The following is a 20,538-nucleotide window of genomic DNA, read 5'->3' as shown; positions in this document are numbered from 1 at the left end:
GATTATAGACCTGGAGACTACACCAACCCACTGAGCATCTGCTGTGTGCCAGGTACGCTCTGCCTACTGAGAGGGAGAGTGGTGAGCAGATAGATCTCTGCCTAGGTAAACTTTCTTGTATGCTTGAAAATGATCTCCCCGGACTGGAGAGATGGCTCAGTGGTTAAGAGCACTGGCTGCTCTTCCAAAGGTCCTGAGTTCAATTCCCAGCAACCACATGGTGGCTCACAACCATCTGTAATGGGATCTGATGCCCTCTTCTGGTGTGTCAAGGACAGTGTGCTCATATACATTTAATTAATTAATCAATTAATTAATTAATTAAACAAACAAGCAAACAAACAAAATGAAAAGAAAATGATCTCCCCCAAGTCTGTGTGGGTCACATCCCTGAAGCCTAAACTGGAATTGTGCAGTTCTCAGAGACTGGGGGATGGTGGAGAGGAAAGTCAAGTGAACGTGCTTGGTTCAGAGCTGGTTCTGAGGCTCCAGAGGAGGTGACCTTGAAGTTATATTGTCTTTGCTTCTGTTTTCCCTCAGGAAGGAGTTAGGAATACTGATAACATCTGTCGCAGAGAGTTCATGTGCTCAGGAAAAAAAAATGTCCTGTACCTAAGTGCTGCTAAATTAAGCCCCTGAAAAAATGTGTTTGGTGCTGGTAGTCTGTGTCACTACCTTTCATCCTTCCAGGGGACCGGGAGCTCCTTGCGAAAGCTAATATTGATGGTGTGCTAGGTCTCTATAAGCTGATTTTTTTTTAATGGTCACTCCATTTTATTCATTCATTATTTTTATTTTGGAACAATATGGAAAATCCAACACTTCCCAGCAGAAAGCTGCCAGCTCTGTGAACTTAATTCAGAGTGGGGAGGCCTTCTGCTCCCATCCCTAGGTCCTTCTACCTTCCAGCTATGGAAGCCAGTCCCAAGGCTGGGACAACCTGGCTTGTTCAGTGGACCACCTGAGGGCGGGGTCTTGCTTTATTCAAGGTAGCTGCATTTCAGCTTCTCCCACCCAGAGCTCTTTGATGGCAGGAAGTTGTGAGATATCCTCCCCAAACCCTTGTCTGTCGCGGCCCCGCCCAGCTGCGGCCCCGCCCAGCTGCGGCCCCGCCCAGCTGCGGCCCCGCCCAGCTGCGGCCCCGCCCAGCTGCGGCCCCGCCCAGCTGCGGCCCCGCCCAGCTGCCACTCCTCCAACATTAGCTTCCCAATCTCCTAGTAGCCGACCCAGTTTCCTCCCCGCTCCCTGATTTTCTCCTCATCCCTCCCATCTCCTCACTCTGCATTCCCAGCTCCTCACCTCCAGTGTCACCAGATGGAATGGCCTTTAGGACCAGCCCGGTGGCCCGCAGAGAAACAGCGACCTCTCGGGGCCTGTGGCTGAGCAGGGCCTGGGGATGAGAATTGAGCTGAAGAGGGGGTCCAGAGGGCTTGCCTCTCCCCTGCATCTTCATGTCTCACTTCTCCCAGGCTTCCACCATACTCTGAGATTCTCTCTGGGTACTGATACCAATAAGGGGCTTATGGGCAGAGGCGTAGCCATTCCTAACCCCCAATCAGACTCCTGGATGGGTAGCTCACAAGGAAGAAGGTTCCAAACAAAGAAACTAGCTTTCTTTCCGTTTTAAAGACAGAGTCTCACTATATAGTCCTAGCTGGCCTCAGGCTCACAGAGATCCACCTGCCTCTGCTTCCCAAATGCTAGGCTTAAAGACATGCACCACTATGCCCGCCCAACCTCTAATTTCTTAGAGCACATTGTCTCCTTGTCTACACATAAGGTCAACCTCGCCCCTACATCATCCTTGCAGATTGCTCTGGAGGCTGAAAGAGTCTGGTGGTATCTTCAAGAAAACCTGGGGGATTCCTTTGGCTCTGTCTACAACTCCCAGAGGCTGGTTTTCATTCACTGTGTCTGCTGGGTTTTTGTTGGCTGTGCCAATGACACTAACCTTCTGGTAGCACATGGACAGCTCAGCTCCTGTGCCCTCAGCTGCCCCCCTCCTTCGGGGTGAAGAGCCCTCTGAGGGAAGATAAGAGGGGGTATAAGGTGAGGGCCCCTTCACCATGTCTCCCAGGCATAGCTGCTGGATAGACACGGCAGCTGTCCCTGGATGGAGAGACAACATCCTGGGAAGATTGCCCCTCAGTTTGGGAGTGCCCTGAGACAGAGGTAAGTGTGGCCCTGGCATTCAGCAGGGTCCCATGACACAGTAAGGTGACCACGAGGGCGACATCTGGTGTGAGACAAGAGAGTGAGGGTAGGGGCAGCTGAATGAGGAAAATGGGGAGCAGAAGCTCACCTTTGGGGGACTTGGAGTCTTGGATCTTCACCTTCAGCTCAGTGAGGAAAATGTCCTCTGTAGGATCATGACTCAAGTTGGTGAAGATCTAGAGAGAAGGAGAAGGGAGGGAGGGAGGGAAGGAAAGAAAGGGGGAAGGAGAGAGTTTAGAGAAAGCTTCTGTCCCCACAGCCAAGGAGCTCCACCCACCCACCTGCCCATGCTAGGTTCTGAGCTGCACAGTGACAACCACACCAGTCCCGACCTTTTCAGCAATGTAAGCTAATAATGCCTCTGGTCCTAAGCTGATTTAAAAAGTGCCTGTCACTTACATCTGAGTCCTTCCCTAAACAAAAGACTGGAGAGGAAGAATCAGGAGGTATTAATTCTGGTCAAACCTATCTGCCAGATACTGGTAAAAGATACAAAATCCCAGCTCTTTAGGAGGAGCAAGGTCACAGGAGCAACTGTACAATACAGTGACCACAGTTCATAACAATACATTATATTTTTAATAAGAGCTGTAAGCAGGTTGTAAGTGTTTGTGTCGTGAAATGTAAGGGTGAAGCAATGCGCACATTAGCCAGCCCAATTCATAGAGTTTCACATGGACAAACCATAAAATGGCATGTCATAGCCTCAAATATATGTAATTTGTATTTATCATTTTGTTCTATTTTAAAGATTTATTTTAATCTGTGCATGGTAACACACACCTTTGATACCAGCATTGGGAGGCAGAGGAAAGCCAGATCTCTGTGAGTTCAAGGCCAGCCTGGTCTACATAGCAAGTTCCAGGACAGCCAGGACTACATGAAGTAGCCCTGTCCCACTAAAAAACCAAATAAATAAATAAAATAAAAATAAGAAAATAAGGAATAAGAAAAAAGATTTATGTGCATAATGTTATTGTGCACTTTGTAAAGAGCTTCCTTGTATTATTCAAAGGGTGACTTCTCTGCATTGTAATGTTATTCTAAGAATCTTCTGTCTCGATGTTGTGGAAACATCGCTCCCCATTCATTCTCTGACTTGTCAATAAAAGCTCATCAGCCAATAACTGAGTAGAGGAGAGAACAGAGCTGGCCTTTCTATTTCCAGGGAGGGTAGGGGAGGGAAGAAGAGAGGGAGAGAGAGAGAGAATTCACCATGAGGAGTGGGTCCAGGAGACACACTTAGAGCAGAGAGGGACAGATCAATTCTAAAATGTAAGCATCTAGGGGACTTTGGCTGTGAAGTGGCCAGATTAGTTTAGAGGATTAGAACAGATTAATAACTGTTTAGTTATTGTGCCACAAAGCCTATTAAATATATCTGATAGTCTCTGTCTTACTTATTTGAGAGCTAGCCAGAATAAAGAAAAATACTTGGGAGACGGAAGAAGCCAGCCTTCTCTATATTGCAAGTTCTAGAACAGCCAAGACTACATAAAGAGACCCTGTCTCAAAAACCAAAATAAATAAATAAAATAAAAAGAATAAGAAATAAGAAAAAGGTTTGATATATATATGTATATATATATATATACATATACATATATATATATATATATGATTGTTTTGCTCAATTATATGTACATCCTTGATCTGGAGTTATGGACAGTTGTGAGGATGCTGGGAACCTAACCCGGGTTCTCTGAAAGAACAAGTGCTGTTAACCACTGAGTCTCTCTCCAGCCCCTCATGTTCACGCTCACATGGAATGTGATGTGATTGACATGACTGTTGGCATCTGTGTATTAAAACCTTGATACTGTTTATACACTGTCTGATCAAATCCATCTCCTCAGTGAATCTTTTTTGTTCTTTGAGGCAAAGTCTCACTGTGTAGCTCAAGTTGTCCTGGAAATGGTGATACTCCTGGAAAGGAAGCTACACTGGAAGGCTAATCAACCTCAGGGCAGAGAAGGAAGAAACCAAAGCCTCCACAAACCGGTCTACCCACCAGCATCGACTGATAAGATATGGCTCATTTTGGGAGCTGAAGGAAAAATCTGAAAGCTAAATTCTCTTCCACTATTTAATGCCATCAAAGGCATGGAGATTGAAACACAGTAGGAGAGAAAATTGAGACCTGGAGAAAGTTCAATGTTATCAATGCCCTAAATGGGAAAACAGACCGAAGTTTCACTGTTCAGAACATCATTGTTCTGAGTTTAGGTGACCAAGTGTAAATGACGGAGTCAGGTAAAACTGTATGGCTAAGAGAGAAGGTCCAGGAGAAGGGGCATCATTCCGGTCAAAGGCCTAGATGGAGGAATTTGTACTGAACTGGAGGAGGTTCGTGTGTACCAGGAGAGGCCCTGTGAGGATCGGAATGGACATGATGCATTCTGGGTATAGACAGGACATTCAGAGAAGCAAACAAGGCAGCAGGAGAGTTCCAATAAAGAACCACCTGGCAGGGAAGTAAAGGGGCTGATATGAGAGGGAAGGACGGAGATGAGTCAATACGGGGGTCTGAAGGTCTCCAAGAGGCTGAAGAGAGAAAAAACGGCCTTGGGAATTTGTAACCAGAGGATTGAAGCCTGTTCAGAACAGCCTACCCCTGACTCCCAACCTGCCTGAATCTGAGGTCTTCAAAGTTAGGAATGAACTGTTTTGTCCAGACACTACAAAGACAAAGAGCAACCACTGACTTGCAGCCAAGTGACCAGTATCTCCCCAGAGCCAGAGGGTTTATGTGGTGTGTTAACAGGGTACTGCAGGCTCGCATGGTACCCTGGGAACCACAGGGGGAAACCTACCTTAACCTTGTAGAGCTGGAAATAGATGGGTTGGGTGCCCATGCGAACATAGTAAGTGATGACATCCAGGATGAAGGGGTCCACGGTCCTGGATGTGTCGAAGCAGGGAGGCTGTGAGGAACAGGGGCAGTGTCTTCAGCAGCCACCCACCTCCAGGCTGCTAGGGGAGGCACCATTTTCAGTGAGAAACTCCAAAACCTCCTACGCTCCCTGTGGTGCCCAAGTCTGGCCAATCCTTCATGTGCTCCAAGCCTTCCCCACCACCTGGGTTTTACTTCTGACCAAAACACAAACTACTAACAAGACTCCATCTTCTCAGGGAACCTAGTTAATTTCATTCACACAGACTTACTCAGACTTACTGAGCTGCGAGACACTATGCTAGCTGCTTGAAGTGTGACTGTGATGAAAGCTTGTATCTTTCTAGGCTCCAATTGGTTACTCACTATCTGGAAGCCCGGGGCAAACATTATTCAAACTTTCAGAGGCCTGAATAATCTTCAAGGGAGAAATAAGAGGTTGAACTACCTGACCAGATGATGTCCCTTTCAGCTCTGGCCACCTTTGAAACTATCAATAAACTCACTAATAAACTAAGTGTGATGGCATGTGCCTGTAATCCCTGCTCCTTGGGTGGCCGAGGCAAAAGAATTTCTTGAGTTCAGTTACACAGTGAGACTTTGTCTCAAAATAAACAAACCAGTAATATTTACAGGTTGTTGGGAATGGGCTCAGCCCCTTGTCTTCTGTGGCTCCCTTAGCCCTGTGACAGTAAAGCGAATGATCTTCACAGAGTGGAACATCTGAGGAGACTGGAATACAGGCTGACTACCAGCAATGCTTGGGACCACAGGGGTGTTTTCAGTTCCAAGGTTTTTCCCCCTTTGGATAATAGAGCATTTATGTGTAGATGATCTTGGCCATGGGACTCAAGTGTAGTTCATTTTGTCTCACAGGCACGTCTTCCTCTTAGCCTGAAGAGAATTTCACACATTTTCGATGTGCCTATGTCTTGCCTTTGACCTGTCACGTGCAGACAGGTATGGAATTTTCCGATTGAGGTGTCATGGTAGTCCCCAACATTTTGTGGGTACCAGAGCGTTTCAAGCTTTGGACGCTCAAGCTGTGACACCAGAGTTGGCTCCGATTTGTCTTAAGCATTGTGTATCTAACTCAAAACCCCCACTGACTTTCACGTCTGGTTCATTGAAGTATTCCCTTAAAAAAGATCATGTTAAAAAAAAATCATGCTCAGCCAGGCGAGGTGGCGCACGCCTTTAATCCCATTGCTTGGGAGGCAGAGGCAGGTGGATCTCTGTGAGTTCAAGACCAGCCTGGTCTACAGAGTGAGTTCCAGGACAGCCAGGGCCACATAGAGAAACCCCGTCTCAATCTCCTCCCAAATCATGGTGCTAATACAGCATTCTGACAACACATTATTGCTCACAGAGTCTCCAGGCCCTTCACATGATCTGCTTTTGGAAAGGATCATACAAAGTAATCATACAAATGATTAATTATAAGAGAGAGTAGAGAAATGAAGCAAAATCTTTGATGTGTAATGGTTGGAAGAAAAGCTACCTGCAAAACAGAAGAGCCAATGGACTGTCTCTCATAAACTCCCGACTTTCAAGAGGAAATGTATTTTAATACCCTGCTAAACAGTCTTTTATGTGTGTGTGAAAACATCTTTATGTGCTATTCAGAAAATATGCACACACACAGCCAGACATCTTTGTGTGCATAAAACATGTAAGATGATGTCCCAACCAGGCAGGTAAGACACACATTGGAGACCTTAGCTCAGCAGCCAGTCAAAAATCAAATGCGTATGCCTTGTGCTATGTTTTCAAACTTTAAGTTTTTAAGAGACAAATGAGTAATTTGATAAATAAAATGTATAAATCGGTAGCTTCCTGTTCTATGGGCAATACATTCTTTCTAATTAGAATGAGAGAAACATGGACTCACTGTGACAAGAGGTACACTAGTAGACGGTAAGAATGAAGCCAACAAGAAATGGGTAGAAGCCATATAGGAAAGACTGCAGTCCCCATTGCATAAGCCATAAGGCACTTATTAAATTATATTATGTCCCAAAGAGGGTTAATATATGAAAGAGGCTGATTCTCTCTTTAAATCAAAGTCTCAATAGATTGTTTTTAAAAATTGAGTCTGGTGAGATGGCTCAGTGGTTAAGTGCACTTGCTGTTTCTTTTGGAGAACCTGAGTTAGGTCCCCAGTATCTCTGTTGGGAAGCTCACAACCAGCTATAATTTTAACTCCAAGGGACCTAATGCCCTTTTCTGGCTTCCACAAGCACCTGCATACATGTGTGCATGCACACGCGCACAAAATGAATAAAATAAAATAAGCATTTAATATAAATAAATAAAAATTTAAAATAACACGCAAACCCTAAAGTTTATCAGTAAAGGTAAATGAATATATTCTGAAATTTTCTATAAAAGAAAAGCAACGTTGTAGACCTACCCTTCCTGGTGTAAAGACAGACTCATATTGATTTGTACAGAAATGCCTAGATCCATAAAAACACAGGCTCCCAAAAAGAGCCTCACACAGACATAAGAATGGAGTCAGGGGTACAAGCAGACTATCGAGTCCTGAGGCAGGAGGGTTTATATAACCAACAGCTTTGGGATAACTGGCTAAACCTTTGGAAAAAGCCAGACTGCACACACACCTAAAATGAAGGACTAAAACTATTTTTGCAGGGAATAATTATTTAAATGTAAAAATCCAGGCTGTAAAGGTGTTTGAGTATTGTGATCTCAGGCCTTAAGAGGCAAGACTCTTGGAGCTGGAGGGATGGCTCAGAGCAAAGTATTTTGTACATGCCTGAAGACTCAAGTTCAATGCCCAGAAGCCATGTAAAGGTAAAACGAGAGAATTTTTTTTTTTTAAAAAAAAAGCTTTTAAAGGCAGAAATCATAAAGAATAAAAAGTTCTATATCTAACAGCAGAAAACATTAAACTCTAAGTAAAAAAACCTGATGGACAAATGTCAAAGTGTAAAAACTAAAACCTGTGCAGCATTTCTGGCAGCAAGCTGCTTTAATAAACGTGAACAGCTAATGACCCTCTCACAGCAGTCCTGCCCGCCCCGCCCTGTCTATCCTGCCCTGTCAATCATGATTAAGCAATGGCAGATGATGCAGTCTGCAGACAGCCTGCCTGGTTCCAAAGACAGGGGACAATGTGTCACAATTTATTTTGCTGCTTGAGCAAGTTACCTAACCTTTTTGTGCTTTAGCTACCTGGCCTGTAAAATGGAGACATAGATATGGTGACAATGGCACCTACATTTTGAAAACTAAATGAACAAATCCCATGGGACTGACTCCGAGGTCAGGGGTCAAACACAGTATCTAGTTGGGGCTCTCTTCCAGATTCCACCACCTTCTCCATCTGAACTTTTAAAAATGTCTTCATTCATGCCACTCACATTTCTCCAACCATCTGTCCTTCCCTCTCTCTCCTCCCCTCCCTCCTCCCATTTTCCTCCCCTCCCTCCTCCCTTCCGTCTTCCCCTCCCTCCTCCCTTCCCTCTTCCCCTCCCTCCTCCCTTTCCTTCCCTCTTTGCTGCTCCTACCATCTCTGCCAGCTTGAGGATGGCTGGACACAGGGTGTTGACAGTGCTTTCGTACCATGGGTCAACTCGACCCAGGAAGGAAGCCAGCTCCCCCAGCTCAGGTTTTCTGGATGTTTCTGGATCCTAGGGATTCAGAGAATAAGGGGATAGACACATGTGCCGGGCCCTCCTTCCCAGTCTGAGTGCCCCAGATACCAATGCCCAGTGTTTGGTGACTGTGGTCAAGTCGTTTAACACTTGGGCTCAGTTTCTATACTGTGTGAAGACACATTGGTGTTCTGTATCATAAACTCAAGTGAAGTGGAAGGCCTTTTGCTGAGGGTCACTTGTCTGTGACACTGAAAAACACTGTTAACCTCTACAGGGCAGAGAGAAGTATTGCTTGGGTATTCCTGATCTAGGTAAGGATAAGCGTGGCTTCACATACACACACACACACACACACACACACACACACACACACACACTCCACCAACACTAATGAACAATGAACTCTAGTCTTCTGCCTCAGACTTTCTCTCCTGTGCAGGGAAAGGGCAGAGGAGGCAAAGTCAAAGGATTTCAGTACAGCTGACAACCTCCACTGTGAAGATAACCTAACGAGATAATATTCCCTTTTCTAAAAAATATCTCAAACAAAAATGTTAAAACATGTCAGGCAGTGGTGGTGTATGCCTTTAATCCCAGCACTTGGAAAGCAGAGGCAGGGGGAATCTCTGAGTTTGAGGCCAGCCTGGTCTACACAGTGAGTTTCAGGACAGCCAGAGATTCATAGAGAAACCCTGTATCAATATAACAAAAACAAAACAAAAAAAAACCCCAAATATTAAAACAACAAATGGACCATGCTTCCTTAGGGCCAAAATGTGTGGCCTTGAGTTTTACTGTGTCTGCACCTGTGTTGACCACCTCTTTCAATGCAGAGTCTCAGTTACTAGAGGGTATTCTTCAGGAAAAGTAAAACCACTCAGTTTTTTTTTAAAACATGACATAATTTTTTGTTTCATGTTTTAAGTTGGTTGTGAACTACATCCTTTGAGCAAGATAGCAAAATTTTGACTGTAGGCATGGTTAAAGTAGGGCAGGGTGATGCTCTTGCAAAGCCTTGGGTGAATGGCATCTTTTTCCTTAGTGTGTCTCTCTCTCTCTCTCTCTCTCTCTCTCTCTCTCTCTCTCTCTCTCTCTCTCTCTCTCTTTGCCCTGTGTGTGTCTATATATGTCTATGTCTCTGTCTCTCTGTGTCTCACTGTGTCTCTGTGCTGTCTCTGTCTCTCTGTGTCTCTGTCTCTCTGTGTGTGTCTCTCTTTCTCTCTCTTGAAGCATGTGCTTTCTCATCTCTACTTAATAAACTCACTAACACTGCTCCACGCTGGCTCATCCTTAATCTCCTCTCTGGTGTGGTCAAGGTCTGGTTTCACTGACTGGAGAACCCCGACGGGGAAATGCTTCCGTTTACTGAGTCAGAGGCTACTGTGGCAAAATCTGAGTCCTGGCTTCTGATCTGGAAGACACCTCAATTTTCTCTCAACTCTGTAGTCTAAGGCAATGGTTCTGGTCCCTGAGACTGGGAGCCAGGCTGCCAGTGGGTCCCCAGTTCTCTCGCTCTTCTCTGGTGACACCTCTGTTCTTGACCCCTCACTCCTTTTCCATAGTTCCCTGGCTCCGGTCCTCACCTGTCCAGTCACCTGAGGCGCCAGCACAGGGATGTAGTAGAGCTGTAGGCTGAGTCTAGGAGTGAGGCAGAACTTCTTGGTCTCCCGTTTCCTAGCAACAGACAGCAAGGTAGGTAGGTAAGAGCTGAGGGCTGGGTGTTGGCATCAAATAGTCTTGGCTTTGCCATTTATCATGTACTGACTTTGGGCAATTTATACTATCTTTCTGAGCCTCTGTTTACCAGTTGTCATTTCCTGTCAAGCTGATGGCTGCACACTGGGGATACTCTGCAGTGTCTTTCCTTACTCTCCTGGGCCTTTTCTCCTGTCCCTCTAATATCCATTTGGATCCTTTACCAGCCCATTCCAGAACCACCCATACCACAGTCCCTCCTTAGGGTCCTACCTGAGTCTGTAGTAAGCCTGGGCCAAGCGCCCTAACATCCTGTCATCCCCCAGCACGAGCACTCGGGCGGTATGCACCCTGGAGACACCAGGTAGCAGCTCCCCGTCCCCACTAGGCCTGCCAGTCCTCCGATGCAACCCTGGGGACCCGTCCCAGCTGCCAGGCATGAAGAAGTCAGGGGGCCACAGACGCTTCTTGATGCCGCCCTTGCGTTGAAGTGCAGCCCGCTCCATCTCAGAGCTGCTGGGGTCCGGGAGCTCATCGCTCCCCAAAGGAAGGTCCCGCTCAATACCACTGTCGGTGGACACCCGGGCCAAGTTCCGGTCTATCCGAAATCCTTGTAGATCCAAGGCGTCCAGGTCAGCGCTGAGATGCAGCTGGGAGCGTGGGCGGAGGAAGAGTACCAGTTCCTTCCCTGAGGCAGGAGAACAGGGAGCATGAGGATGGCAAAGACACCCGAATTTGAGAGGATAGATCCCCAGAAATCCAAGACCCCTGTTTCTCAAACACTGTCCGCCTGAACAGAAGGCCCATGGGCCTGTAGTCAACAATGGTCCAAAGTCCTGTGCATTCCTGTTTCCCCTCATTGAGGCCATCCTGTAAATATATTTCTTCTTTTTCTTTTGTTTTTGTTTATTTTTATTTTTATTTATTTATTTTTTTGAGACAGGATCTCTCTATGTAGTCCTGGCAATCCTAGAACTCACCATGTATATCAGGCTGGCCTTGAACTCACAGAGATCTGCCTGCCACTGACTCCTGAGTACAGGGATTAAAGGTGTGCCCCTCCACATCCAGCCAATCGGTAAACATATTAAAATCCCTGAGAACTCCAGTACTAAAGATGATGATGCTTAGCCCAGCACCTCCCACATTTAGCTGACCCTGTGTCCCTCCCAACACCCCACTTCCTGTAGGGAAGCTTGCAGATAGCAGGGGACACAGATAGCAGGCCGCCTTTCCAGGGAAGACTGGCAGGTTTCCCAGCTCACTTTCAGGTTCAGAGAGAGACAGCATCTGCCATGACCCAATGTGCAAAGGGGAAGTGTCAAGACTTGAACCCAGTACTCCCGTTCAATTCTCTCTACCACAATTGGAGTCCTTGTCCTCACTCGCTAGAAGAGTCGAGAGAAGTAGAGCAGGACACAATAGTAGAGGGAGATGTTTGCCCTGGAAGGTCCTTCTTGATTTGGGTACCGTGATGGGTTCTGCTTGCCTCCCTTTTGGGGACATTGATGGCATTAACATGGTTACAAGAGACCAAGGGCTAATGCGCTGGGCTAATCCAACCCGGAGAAGATTTGCAGTTTTGTCCAGACATGTGGACCAAACCACAGAGAACAAAACCTGAACACAGACAGGAGCACAGACACGTGAACACACACAGACATACACCACGGTCCTCAGCCATTTCTACAGGAGCTCAGAGGCTCCGGCACGTACAGAGCTGCTCCTGGTCGGTCCACAGGTGGAAGGTGATGTAGGGGCTGGGCAGGGGGGTGCTTGGCAGTCGGTCTTGGAGACGGTCACCTGAAGAAAGGAACAGGCTGTGGGGACTGTGGTGAGGAGGTTTATAGGCAAAATAAAAGACCAGGGAGACTGAGAGGGTGGGGTCTAAATAGGGCTATCCTGCTCACTTTGTCCAGCCTGGGCTGCCAAGTTCAAGCTTTAGTGTGCTTGGTACACTGACCTCTGCTGTGGTTTCTAGCCCATTTTCCCCTGCAGTCAGTGACCCTATGTTCTGACACACTCAGGCCGACATGTTCCATGTCCTGCAGGCAGGACACATACATTCTGGATTGTTGGTGCCCACTCGTGACAGTTGCCCCTGTCGGGATGTGGCACACCTTTACCAATATTCAAACAGAAAAAAGGTCGCAGGGTACAAATCAACCCCAAGAGATAAGTAATGCCAACAGCAGCTACTTCCTACCCTCTGTGGAGGTGTTCTAGGAATCAAATCTGTCGGTTACCATGTCCAGAACAAGATTCAAATACTGGCTCTGACACTCGCTGAGTGACAGTCTGCATGATTTTCTAATCTCTTTCTAAATCAGTTTCTAAATCTCTGTAAAATGGGGGCGATAATAATTTCTACCTCCTAACTTTACAAATTATTTGAGTAGACATATGGCATAGATTTGAATATGTGTTAAATGCTTAGCATATTAATGGGATAAAGCCGGAGCTTTGCAGCTGTGGGCTATCGTGATTGTATTAACCTCTTGCTTAGTCCCCGGCCTGCCAAGTCCGATAGTCTCCTCTCAGTCCCCAGGGCTTCTGAGGGGTCCGCTCCTTCGGAAACCTCATTCTGTCTAGCCTAGCTTTTTGGCGCCCCCTGTGGTCGGCAATCTCTCGGCAAATCTCCAGCAGCCATAGCGCCCCCCACTCCCCCACCCCCTTGCTCCCCGCTTACCGACGCAGCGCCTTCTTGTGGTCGCAGGCCCTAGTAGCGAGCAGTAAATCTCTTCCATCTTCTCCAGGTGTCCCAGCCGGCTGGGACTGTCCTCACTAGCCACCTGCTCTATAGCAGCCACAACGGAGTGGAAATAGTATTCCAGGGTGCGACGGGAGCTGGCCTGAGAGAAGGGACGTCACAGTCTGAGGTCTACCCACCTGTCCTATCCACCAAACCACCTTCTGCACTCCTATGCTAAATTGGGTAGGGCCACCAACAGTCCAGCATGACACCAGCCTCAGGATGGAAAACAAGAACAGAAGAGCAATGTTCCTATGTATTTTGATGGGCAAAGCAGGGGATGGGTTTGAATAACGAATGGGCTGAGAAAAAAAAAAGCCTGACTGACATCCTCCCCACTTCCTGAATCAAAGCAAGCAGGGGACAACTGAACTCTCACTCTGGGTGCCTGGTTCCTGCACTGCAGCAGGTCTAACCCCTCCCACCCAGACAAGCCTCTCTATCTTCTGCATGTATCCTATCTAGACTTGCCCAGCATTCCCTGTTATCAAGAGAATGTCACTCCTAATGGCACCGGTCCTCCTGTTTCCCCATTCCCAAGATGTTCAGCCTCTGGTGCTGACTCTCAGCCAGAAGGATTTTTTGGACTGAGACTGAATCAGAGAGAAAAGCTAGCAAACAAGTCAGTGTAAGAATTGCCCACATGCACACACATACTGTGCAGCCCAGAGAAGTACATGCTTCCCGAGGAAAATGTTTGCACAGACCATGTTTCCAGTGTCATGGGGAAATACACATTGTATAAAGCAGTTGCGGAGTTTGATAGCTCCATGTGTTCAGAAAAGTCAGGGTGCGAGCCAGAAGGCATAAGCTTGACATGGGATTCAAATCCTAGCTCAGTCTCCTTGCGTCTGTGTGAGCCTGAGTAGGCGATGGGTTTTCCTGTGCCTTAGTGTCCCATCTATAAGGGCAGATGGCAGCTGCATTTCATAGTGCTGGGGGAAGAACTTCAAAATGTGATCAATTTAGCACAGTGTCTGGAACAACAGTCAATAAACTGGCTATTGATCACTGATAGCATCATTATTAAAGAAATATACTGAATGTTCATTTCTGTTATTTCTAAGTAGAGATGTATGAGTGATTTTTTTTTTTTTGCTCTCAGCAGTTCATCTGTATCTTCACATTTCCTTTAATAAACATGTACAAACTGTAGACTTGTCATGGAAAGGGTGCTGTGGACCAGAAGCAGGAAGAGTACAGGCAGTGTGTATGCTGGCTGCCCAGGCTGTGGTGTTAATTACCTGCAGCTTCCTGTTCAGAGCACCTGTGTGACAGGCTTCTCCCAGAGCTGCCTGCAAGGCATGGGAGACCACGTGGCGCATGCAGGCCTCGGGTGTCTGCTGCTCTTGGGCCGCCTCAATCTCCAGCAGCAGGGCACTGCACACGGAGGCAGAAACCAGCTCAGGGTCCACAAACAGAAACACTCTGGGAGGGAGGGGGGCAAGAATGGAATGGAGTGGCTGGCTGGCTGTTCCAAAACCTTTGTACCTCCCTCACCCAGGTTACCTAATGCCTTTAATAACAAAAGCATTTTCTAGTGGTTAATTCCCCTAAAAAGATAAGCTTCAAGTTCAAAAACCTATAGGTGGGACAGCAAGTAGAAGAATCATGGACACAGCAGGCAGGATGCACAGCCCTTTCAGAGGATCAACTATAGTGCCCCTCAACCAGTCTACTGGTTCCATGCGGGGAAGCAGGCTCCGTCCTGCATCTAGTGAAGTCCTGCTTCCTGGTCCTCAGCATCCTGGCTCAGTGCTCATTAGACTCTGGGGAGACCTTAACCACGCCCCCTTCTGGTACTGGAGCTCCAGACCCACATAGACTCCATCTTTGCTCATCACTCTGAACACACCAGAAAACTGACTCAGGGTGCTGTGCCTGCCCTCTCCTCCAGCACTTACTCTCCGGGTGCCCCTTTCCTTAGCATCTTCCTGAACGCAGCTCCCAAGTCTCAAAACTACACGGTGCCACTCAGTGCTAAGTCCACAAACGTGCCTGCAGCAGAGAGAGGCACTCCCCTGTCCCCATGCTTACTGTTCTTCCAAACTTTATCTCAGAGCTGAGAACTCATAGAGGAAAGGCACCAGGGTTCAGTCTCTACAATGTGGGCATTCTGAAGCTATCTCTTGCTGCCTGGGTTGGCTAGGTATGGCTTCTCTGTGGCACAAAGCAAGGCGGAGGTGGGGCACAAGAATGGAACAACAGTGTTGCCCTAGGCCACATGATCCTTCTGCACAGGGACAGAGTCAATCTGCACCCAGCAAAAGAGGAAAGGCTAAGAAGACAATATAACTACCACCCTTAGAACTGGAAGTGAATGCCATTGCTGGGCCAGTGTGGAAGCTGTGTTAAGTGATGCTCTTTATCTAGCCTCCTCTTTTGTCTTCCTGTCAGTGAACAGTTGCCCGGCACCCAACACCTTGAGCGAGCAGAGGGCAGCAACCACTGCCAGGCCTCTTACCTCTCCTGGTAAGGATATAGTTCACTTATCAGGTTCTGCTCAGCAATGACAGTCCGCTGGTACAGCGTACCTGTAAACAAACCACATCAGTGAGCCAGCCTCTGGGACTCTCACTCCAATTCTCCACCCTTTCTGGAAGGAGGTAAAAGTATTGAGTGCTTTGGCATCCTGGAGAAAACAGCCTGATATTGCAACATGGGCGGCCCAGAATGCCCAGTAGCTCTCACCTGGGACAGCCATCTCTGTTTTCAGCCTTATGGCACAGTCCAAGGCGACTGTAGAGTAGGGGGCCGGCAGGGTCAGCAGCCTGGTGCAGAAGGTGTAAGCTCTATGGTATAGATCTTCCGTGATGCCTGTGGCCTGGTGGGAGGGAGGGGTTGATGCTCTAGGTCTCGAAGGGTCTAGGGTAGAGTGGATTAGAGTAGGTGCAGAAGGAGGAGAGTTGAGACTGATGGGCAGACTGGCTCTGTGCTCTCCACATCCTCTGTTTTCAGGCTCTCCTCCTAGCATTTGAGAGACCTCCCACACTACTCTCCACCTCAGCAAGACAACTCCTTCCCTGCATCCTCCACAGATCAGTTCTCTCCCGGCCTCGATGCTGGAGCTATGCAGAGGATTTCTGAGCATCTCCAGGCTGGAAAACTTAGAGTCACTTCCCAAGTCTCTGTACCTCCATGAATTTCACAGGCATAGGGTATCCCACAATGCTCAAAGGCTTCCTTTCCTCCCCTCTGCCTTCTTCCTCACTGTGCTTGATTCCTTTGCCAGAGCCCAGCCCCACCCTCACCTCAGACGCTACAGTGACTCCTCACAGCCCACCACCAAGTCCTTTAACCAAGAGTGTAAAACATTGTTTTTATTATATCCCACCTGTATGTAGAGATCACCAATTGTAAGAAATCAACCTTTCTGGTCCATTTTTAGTACGGTCTGCATTTAGAGCTCACCAAAGAGTCACAGACAAGCAGAAGGCAGTAGGCCCCTCCCTCCTCTAGCTTGTCTCAGAACTCACAGAGTTGGAAAAGGAAGCAGTTTCAAGTCCCCCATAGTCATTAGATAAGGCTTTGCATCTTGAACCAATGACTATGCTAGAGGAGTGTGAAGGTTGTAACTCTATGGGGAAAAGAGAGCAGGGGTTTCTCAAGACTGGGGACTTTAAAAACCTCTGTCATGCACCAAAATGCCATGCCAGCCATTTTGGCCTTTTCTCTATGCTGGAGTCCTGATATGCAGAACAGAGTATTAAAAATGGCTTTGCGTTCTCCAGTCTCTTGAATGTGTTATTACAGAAAGAGGAGCTCGTTACTCATAATGACGATGCACAAATGAACGACCCGAAGGCCCTCCCACTATCAAAGGCTCTCTGTCCGCTCTCCACAGTCTCAGCTCCTCCATTGCTTGTCCAATTTTACCTCTCAGTAGAAAGGAAAGCACTTAGTGTATGGGAGGCAAGACCAGGCTCACCCTAGCGGAGATTAGGTGCCAACTAGGGAGATCGAGTGGGGCCTTGTGACTTCAAGTTTCTATCATGTGAGTGCTGGGAATTGAACCTGAGTCCTCTTACCCACTGAGCCACCTCTCCAACCCCAGTCACTCATATTTGATTATAGAATGAATGGCCTCTTATTCCCTTTGAGAATTGTGACTTTTCCCCCTGACAGTCCCCAGCCTCATGAGAGTCACTTTGGCCACCCCAACCCCTCTCACCTTAGTAAGCACGGACATTAGAGTGAGCAGCAAGGGTATGATGACACGGCGCACGTCCTCGCTTTCTGCCTGGAAAACATCGTGCTGGGCTAGGTGCTCCAGGGAGCACCACATCCTAGCTACAGAACGTGGTTAGGCTTGGGGTGATGGGAGATGAGGTGAAGGACAGCAATATATTATGTTAAGGGGAGTGGCCTGCTGTGGAGAGGTTAGGAGGGGAGTAGGGTAGGGAGAAACAAGGATGTGGGAGCCCTCTGTGAGGGGCGGGACAGACATAGGAATGCTTGTGGAAGCGGTTAGGATAGAGAAGCTGCATAGACTCCACACAGGAGCCAAAGCTAATTGTCAACTTGGAGCAGTGTTTCCCAAGCAGCAGCATGCAGGACGTGGGTAACTTCAGGTGGCACAGATAAACCTTAATGGTTGCACACATATATACAAGGTATATATTTCTACCCAGCGATGAGGGTTTTCCACTTATGGCTATATTATGGACTTTCTTTTTGAAGTATGCTAACTTAAGAAACAATGGGAGTGGATGAATAGAAAATATGTGGAGATAAAAATCAATGAAGGAAATGAAGTATATGGCTCACAAACAACCCAAGTTTGGGAGCACAGGTCTACACAGGTGGAACCCCAACCTGAGGGGCTCCTTTCCTCACTCCACCCCTGCTGCCTTCCTCAGGCTTGAGCACCAACCTTCTCCAGCTCTCTGAGCAGAATTCGGACCAGAACGGAGCTCTTTCCTGGATTTCTCTCCACTTTCTTGTGCAGAGACCATCTCCACATGCCTGGGCCAGGAGAAAGAGAGGCCCATCATGGCTGGGTGAGACCAGAGGATCTTAGAGGCCGTTCCTCTGAGCAGGACCCTGATCCCTGAGTCCTAGAGTGTGACTGGCCAGCTACATCTGACCCTGTAGTAAGAGCTGATCCCAGATGCTTGTGGTGAGCTCTCTCCCATGGCCACCTGACCTGTAGCTCTTTCTAGGCAGTGAGCTCCTAGGCTAGAAACAAGAGGGGACAGAGGTGTATGTGTGGAGCATGGAGCAGTAATATGTGCATGCCCAGTGCCCCAGCCACCTTCTGAATGATCCTAGGTCCTAGAAGAGAGTTTTGTTTGGAAGAGAAGAAGGTAACCAGGAAAGAAGGTAACAGAGACCCATTACTGTCTGCAATATGGCAGCCCAGTCTTCCTCTACCTGAGACTTCACTTTGTTGCAGCTTCAATTACCCACCACCAACTATGGTCGTAACATTTGATCCAGGAGGGTTGAACCAGGAAGCAGAGAAGCCTTCCAAGTCTGCAAGCAGACAGCTAGGCTGGAAACCTCTCACCCAAGAAGTCTAGGCTGGGCTCTTTCTGGAATGTCTGAGGCAGAGCTGGAAGTCTGGGATGAGGTGGGGAGTGGTTGCTTCTTGCTCCAGCTCTTACCCTGATTACCCTGGAGGGCTGGGTTTGGGGTGTTGAGCTCTCGCAGCACAGCCTGTACACTCCTCTGGAAGTCCAGCTCCACATCTGAAAGTGAGGGAACCTCGAGGTCAGGAGCTGTGCTGCTCAGCCCCACACTTTATTCTCTGGAGAATAGTCTTAGCCTTTCCGCAAATCCTGCAAGGTGCCCGGTAGCAATTCATCAAGAATTGGCAGCCCACACATTGCTCTGAGCTGGAAGATAGTATTTCTGTGTTCTTTGTAAAACCAGAACTTCCCAAAGTGTAGAGATATGGCAATCCAATCCCCTCTTACCTGAGACTTCACTTTTTGTGGTTTCAACAATCCATCACCAACTATGGTTTTTAACATATTAAATGGAAATTCTAGAAATAAATTAATGTGTGCATTTTAAGTTGTTCGTTGTTCAGAGGAGCATGGTAAAATCTCACACCATCCTCCTCCATATGGCCCGAGACCTGAAATGTCTTTCTTTCCAGCATATCCATGTAGTATACCACCTACTTATCCATTATTCATTAGCAGCCATCTTGTTTACCAGCTAAACTATCTCAGTATAGCAGTGCTTGTGTTCTAATAACTTTTAAAAAATTGGTGTGTGTGAATATGCATGTGTATGAGTGTTCAAGTATGCGGGCATATGTATATAAGTATGTGGTCATATACATGTGGATACATGTATATGTATGTGGGAACATGCACATGTATGTACGTAAATGTGTGTTCAGGTGTGTGCACCCATGCACATATGTATGGAGGCCGGAGGAGTAGTTGAGTATCCTGCTTTATCATTCCCACCTTATTCCTGTGACTCACCCAGGATTCCCCTGAAGTGTTGTTGGAGATATAGTTCCAACAAATGATAATGTCCACAATCCAGATTCCCTTTAAATGATGACCTGCCAGCCTCCAACCCCAGATTCTCTCATGTTCCCTTACATTAGTCACATAAGACAGGTTAAGACATAATTTCTTTCCTCAATGTGTGATTTTATTTTATTACTGTGTGTATGGGTGCATGTGTATACCTATGTATGTGTATAAGTGTAGGCACATGTGTGCCATGGTGGGCATGTGAGTCAGAAGATAACCTTCAGGAGTCTGCTCTTTTCTATCACGGCTTCTGGAGATGAACTCAGGTCACCAGGCCTTCAAGCTATCTACTCAGCCGTCTCTCTTGGGTTGAGACTTTTGGTACCTAGATGGGTCTACATCCTTGTTCAGCATGGACAAGTCATAGAAGACACGTTGGGGGGCATCTATGACCCTTAAGTAACTCTTACAATTGGGGGATCAAAGTCTGAGGGAGGGAAATGAGACATAATAGAAAGACAGAGAAAATGATGGTGATGTGAGGGGGAGGAGCCCTCAACCCGAACTCTACTAGGAGCTGAGAAGCAAGAATCTACTGTCAACAGCTGTACTGTCAACAGAAAGGCTGTCCGCACACACTGACATTTCTTTCTTATACAGATATTTTCTGTTAAACAGCAATGGCCCAGGCTTAGGACCTGGATATATTTGACCTTGGGTGAGCTGTACTCCCTTCTTCAGATGTAGTCTGAGAGTCTCAAATAAGACTATTAACTTTGTTTACAGGTGAAGAGTCCTAATCCCTGTGACCCAGAGAGTGATCTTGTTGGTTGATTGTACTAACTGTAGCCCTTCAGGAGCTCCCCAGGACCCACCTGGTGATTGAGTCCAGGTTTCTTAGTCAATATAAAGATAATGGCTTCA

General features: G+C 47.2%; 1 protein-coding gene across 4 annotated transcripts in view; it reads right to left on the bottom strand.

Annotated features, from left to right (window-relative positions):
- The window catches only part of Pik3r6 (phosphoinositide-3-kinase regulatory subunit 6), a 52,064-nt gene that overhangs the window by 9,205 nt on the left and 22,321 nt on the right, over positions 1–20,538 (bottom strand). For 2 of the 4 annotated variants that reach the window (XM_028780201.1, XM_028780204.1), the window contains exons 3-17: positions 18,784–18,867; positions 18,051–18,142; positions 17,349–17,417; positions 15,869–16,001; positions 15,642–15,711; positions 14,422–14,605; positions 13,115–13,277; positions 12,142–12,228; positions 10,699–11,113; positions 10,314–10,404; positions 8,641–8,763; positions 5,028–5,138; positions 2,303–2,390; positions 1,952–2,022; positions 1,300–1,390 (exon numbers count right to left, since the gene is read on the bottom strand). In XM_028780201.1, coding sequence (XP_028636034.1) covers positions 1,300–1,390; positions 1,952–2,022; positions 2,303–2,390; positions 5,028–5,138; positions 8,641–8,763; positions 10,314–10,404; positions 10,699–11,113; positions 12,142–12,228; positions 13,115–13,277; positions 14,422–14,605; positions 15,642–15,711; positions 15,869–16,001; positions 17,349–17,417; positions 18,051–18,142; positions 18,784–18,867 — 1,872 coding nt within the window. Of the gene's footprint in view, positions 1–1,299; positions 1,391–1,951; positions 2,023–2,302; positions 2,391–5,027; positions 5,139–8,640; positions 8,764–10,313; positions 10,405–10,698; positions 11,114–12,141; positions 12,229–13,114; positions 13,278–14,421; positions 14,606–15,641; positions 15,712–15,868; positions 16,043–17,348; positions 17,418–18,050; positions 18,143–18,783; positions 18,872–20,538 lie in introns of those variants that run through there. The other 2 variants (XM_028780202.1, XM_028780205.1) reach the window with 2 other exon arrangements.

The sequence above is a fragment of the Grammomys surdaster genome, unplaced genomic scaffold (genome assembly GCF_004785775.1).
Source record: "Grammomys surdaster isolate TR1022 unplaced genomic scaffold, NIH_TR_1.0 364, whole genome shotgun sequence".
NCBI classification, from domain to species: domain Eukaryota; kingdom Metazoa; phylum Chordata; class Mammalia; order Rodentia; family Muridae; genus Grammomys; species Grammomys surdaster.
This window is presented reverse-complemented; position numbering and strand designations above follow the sequence as displayed.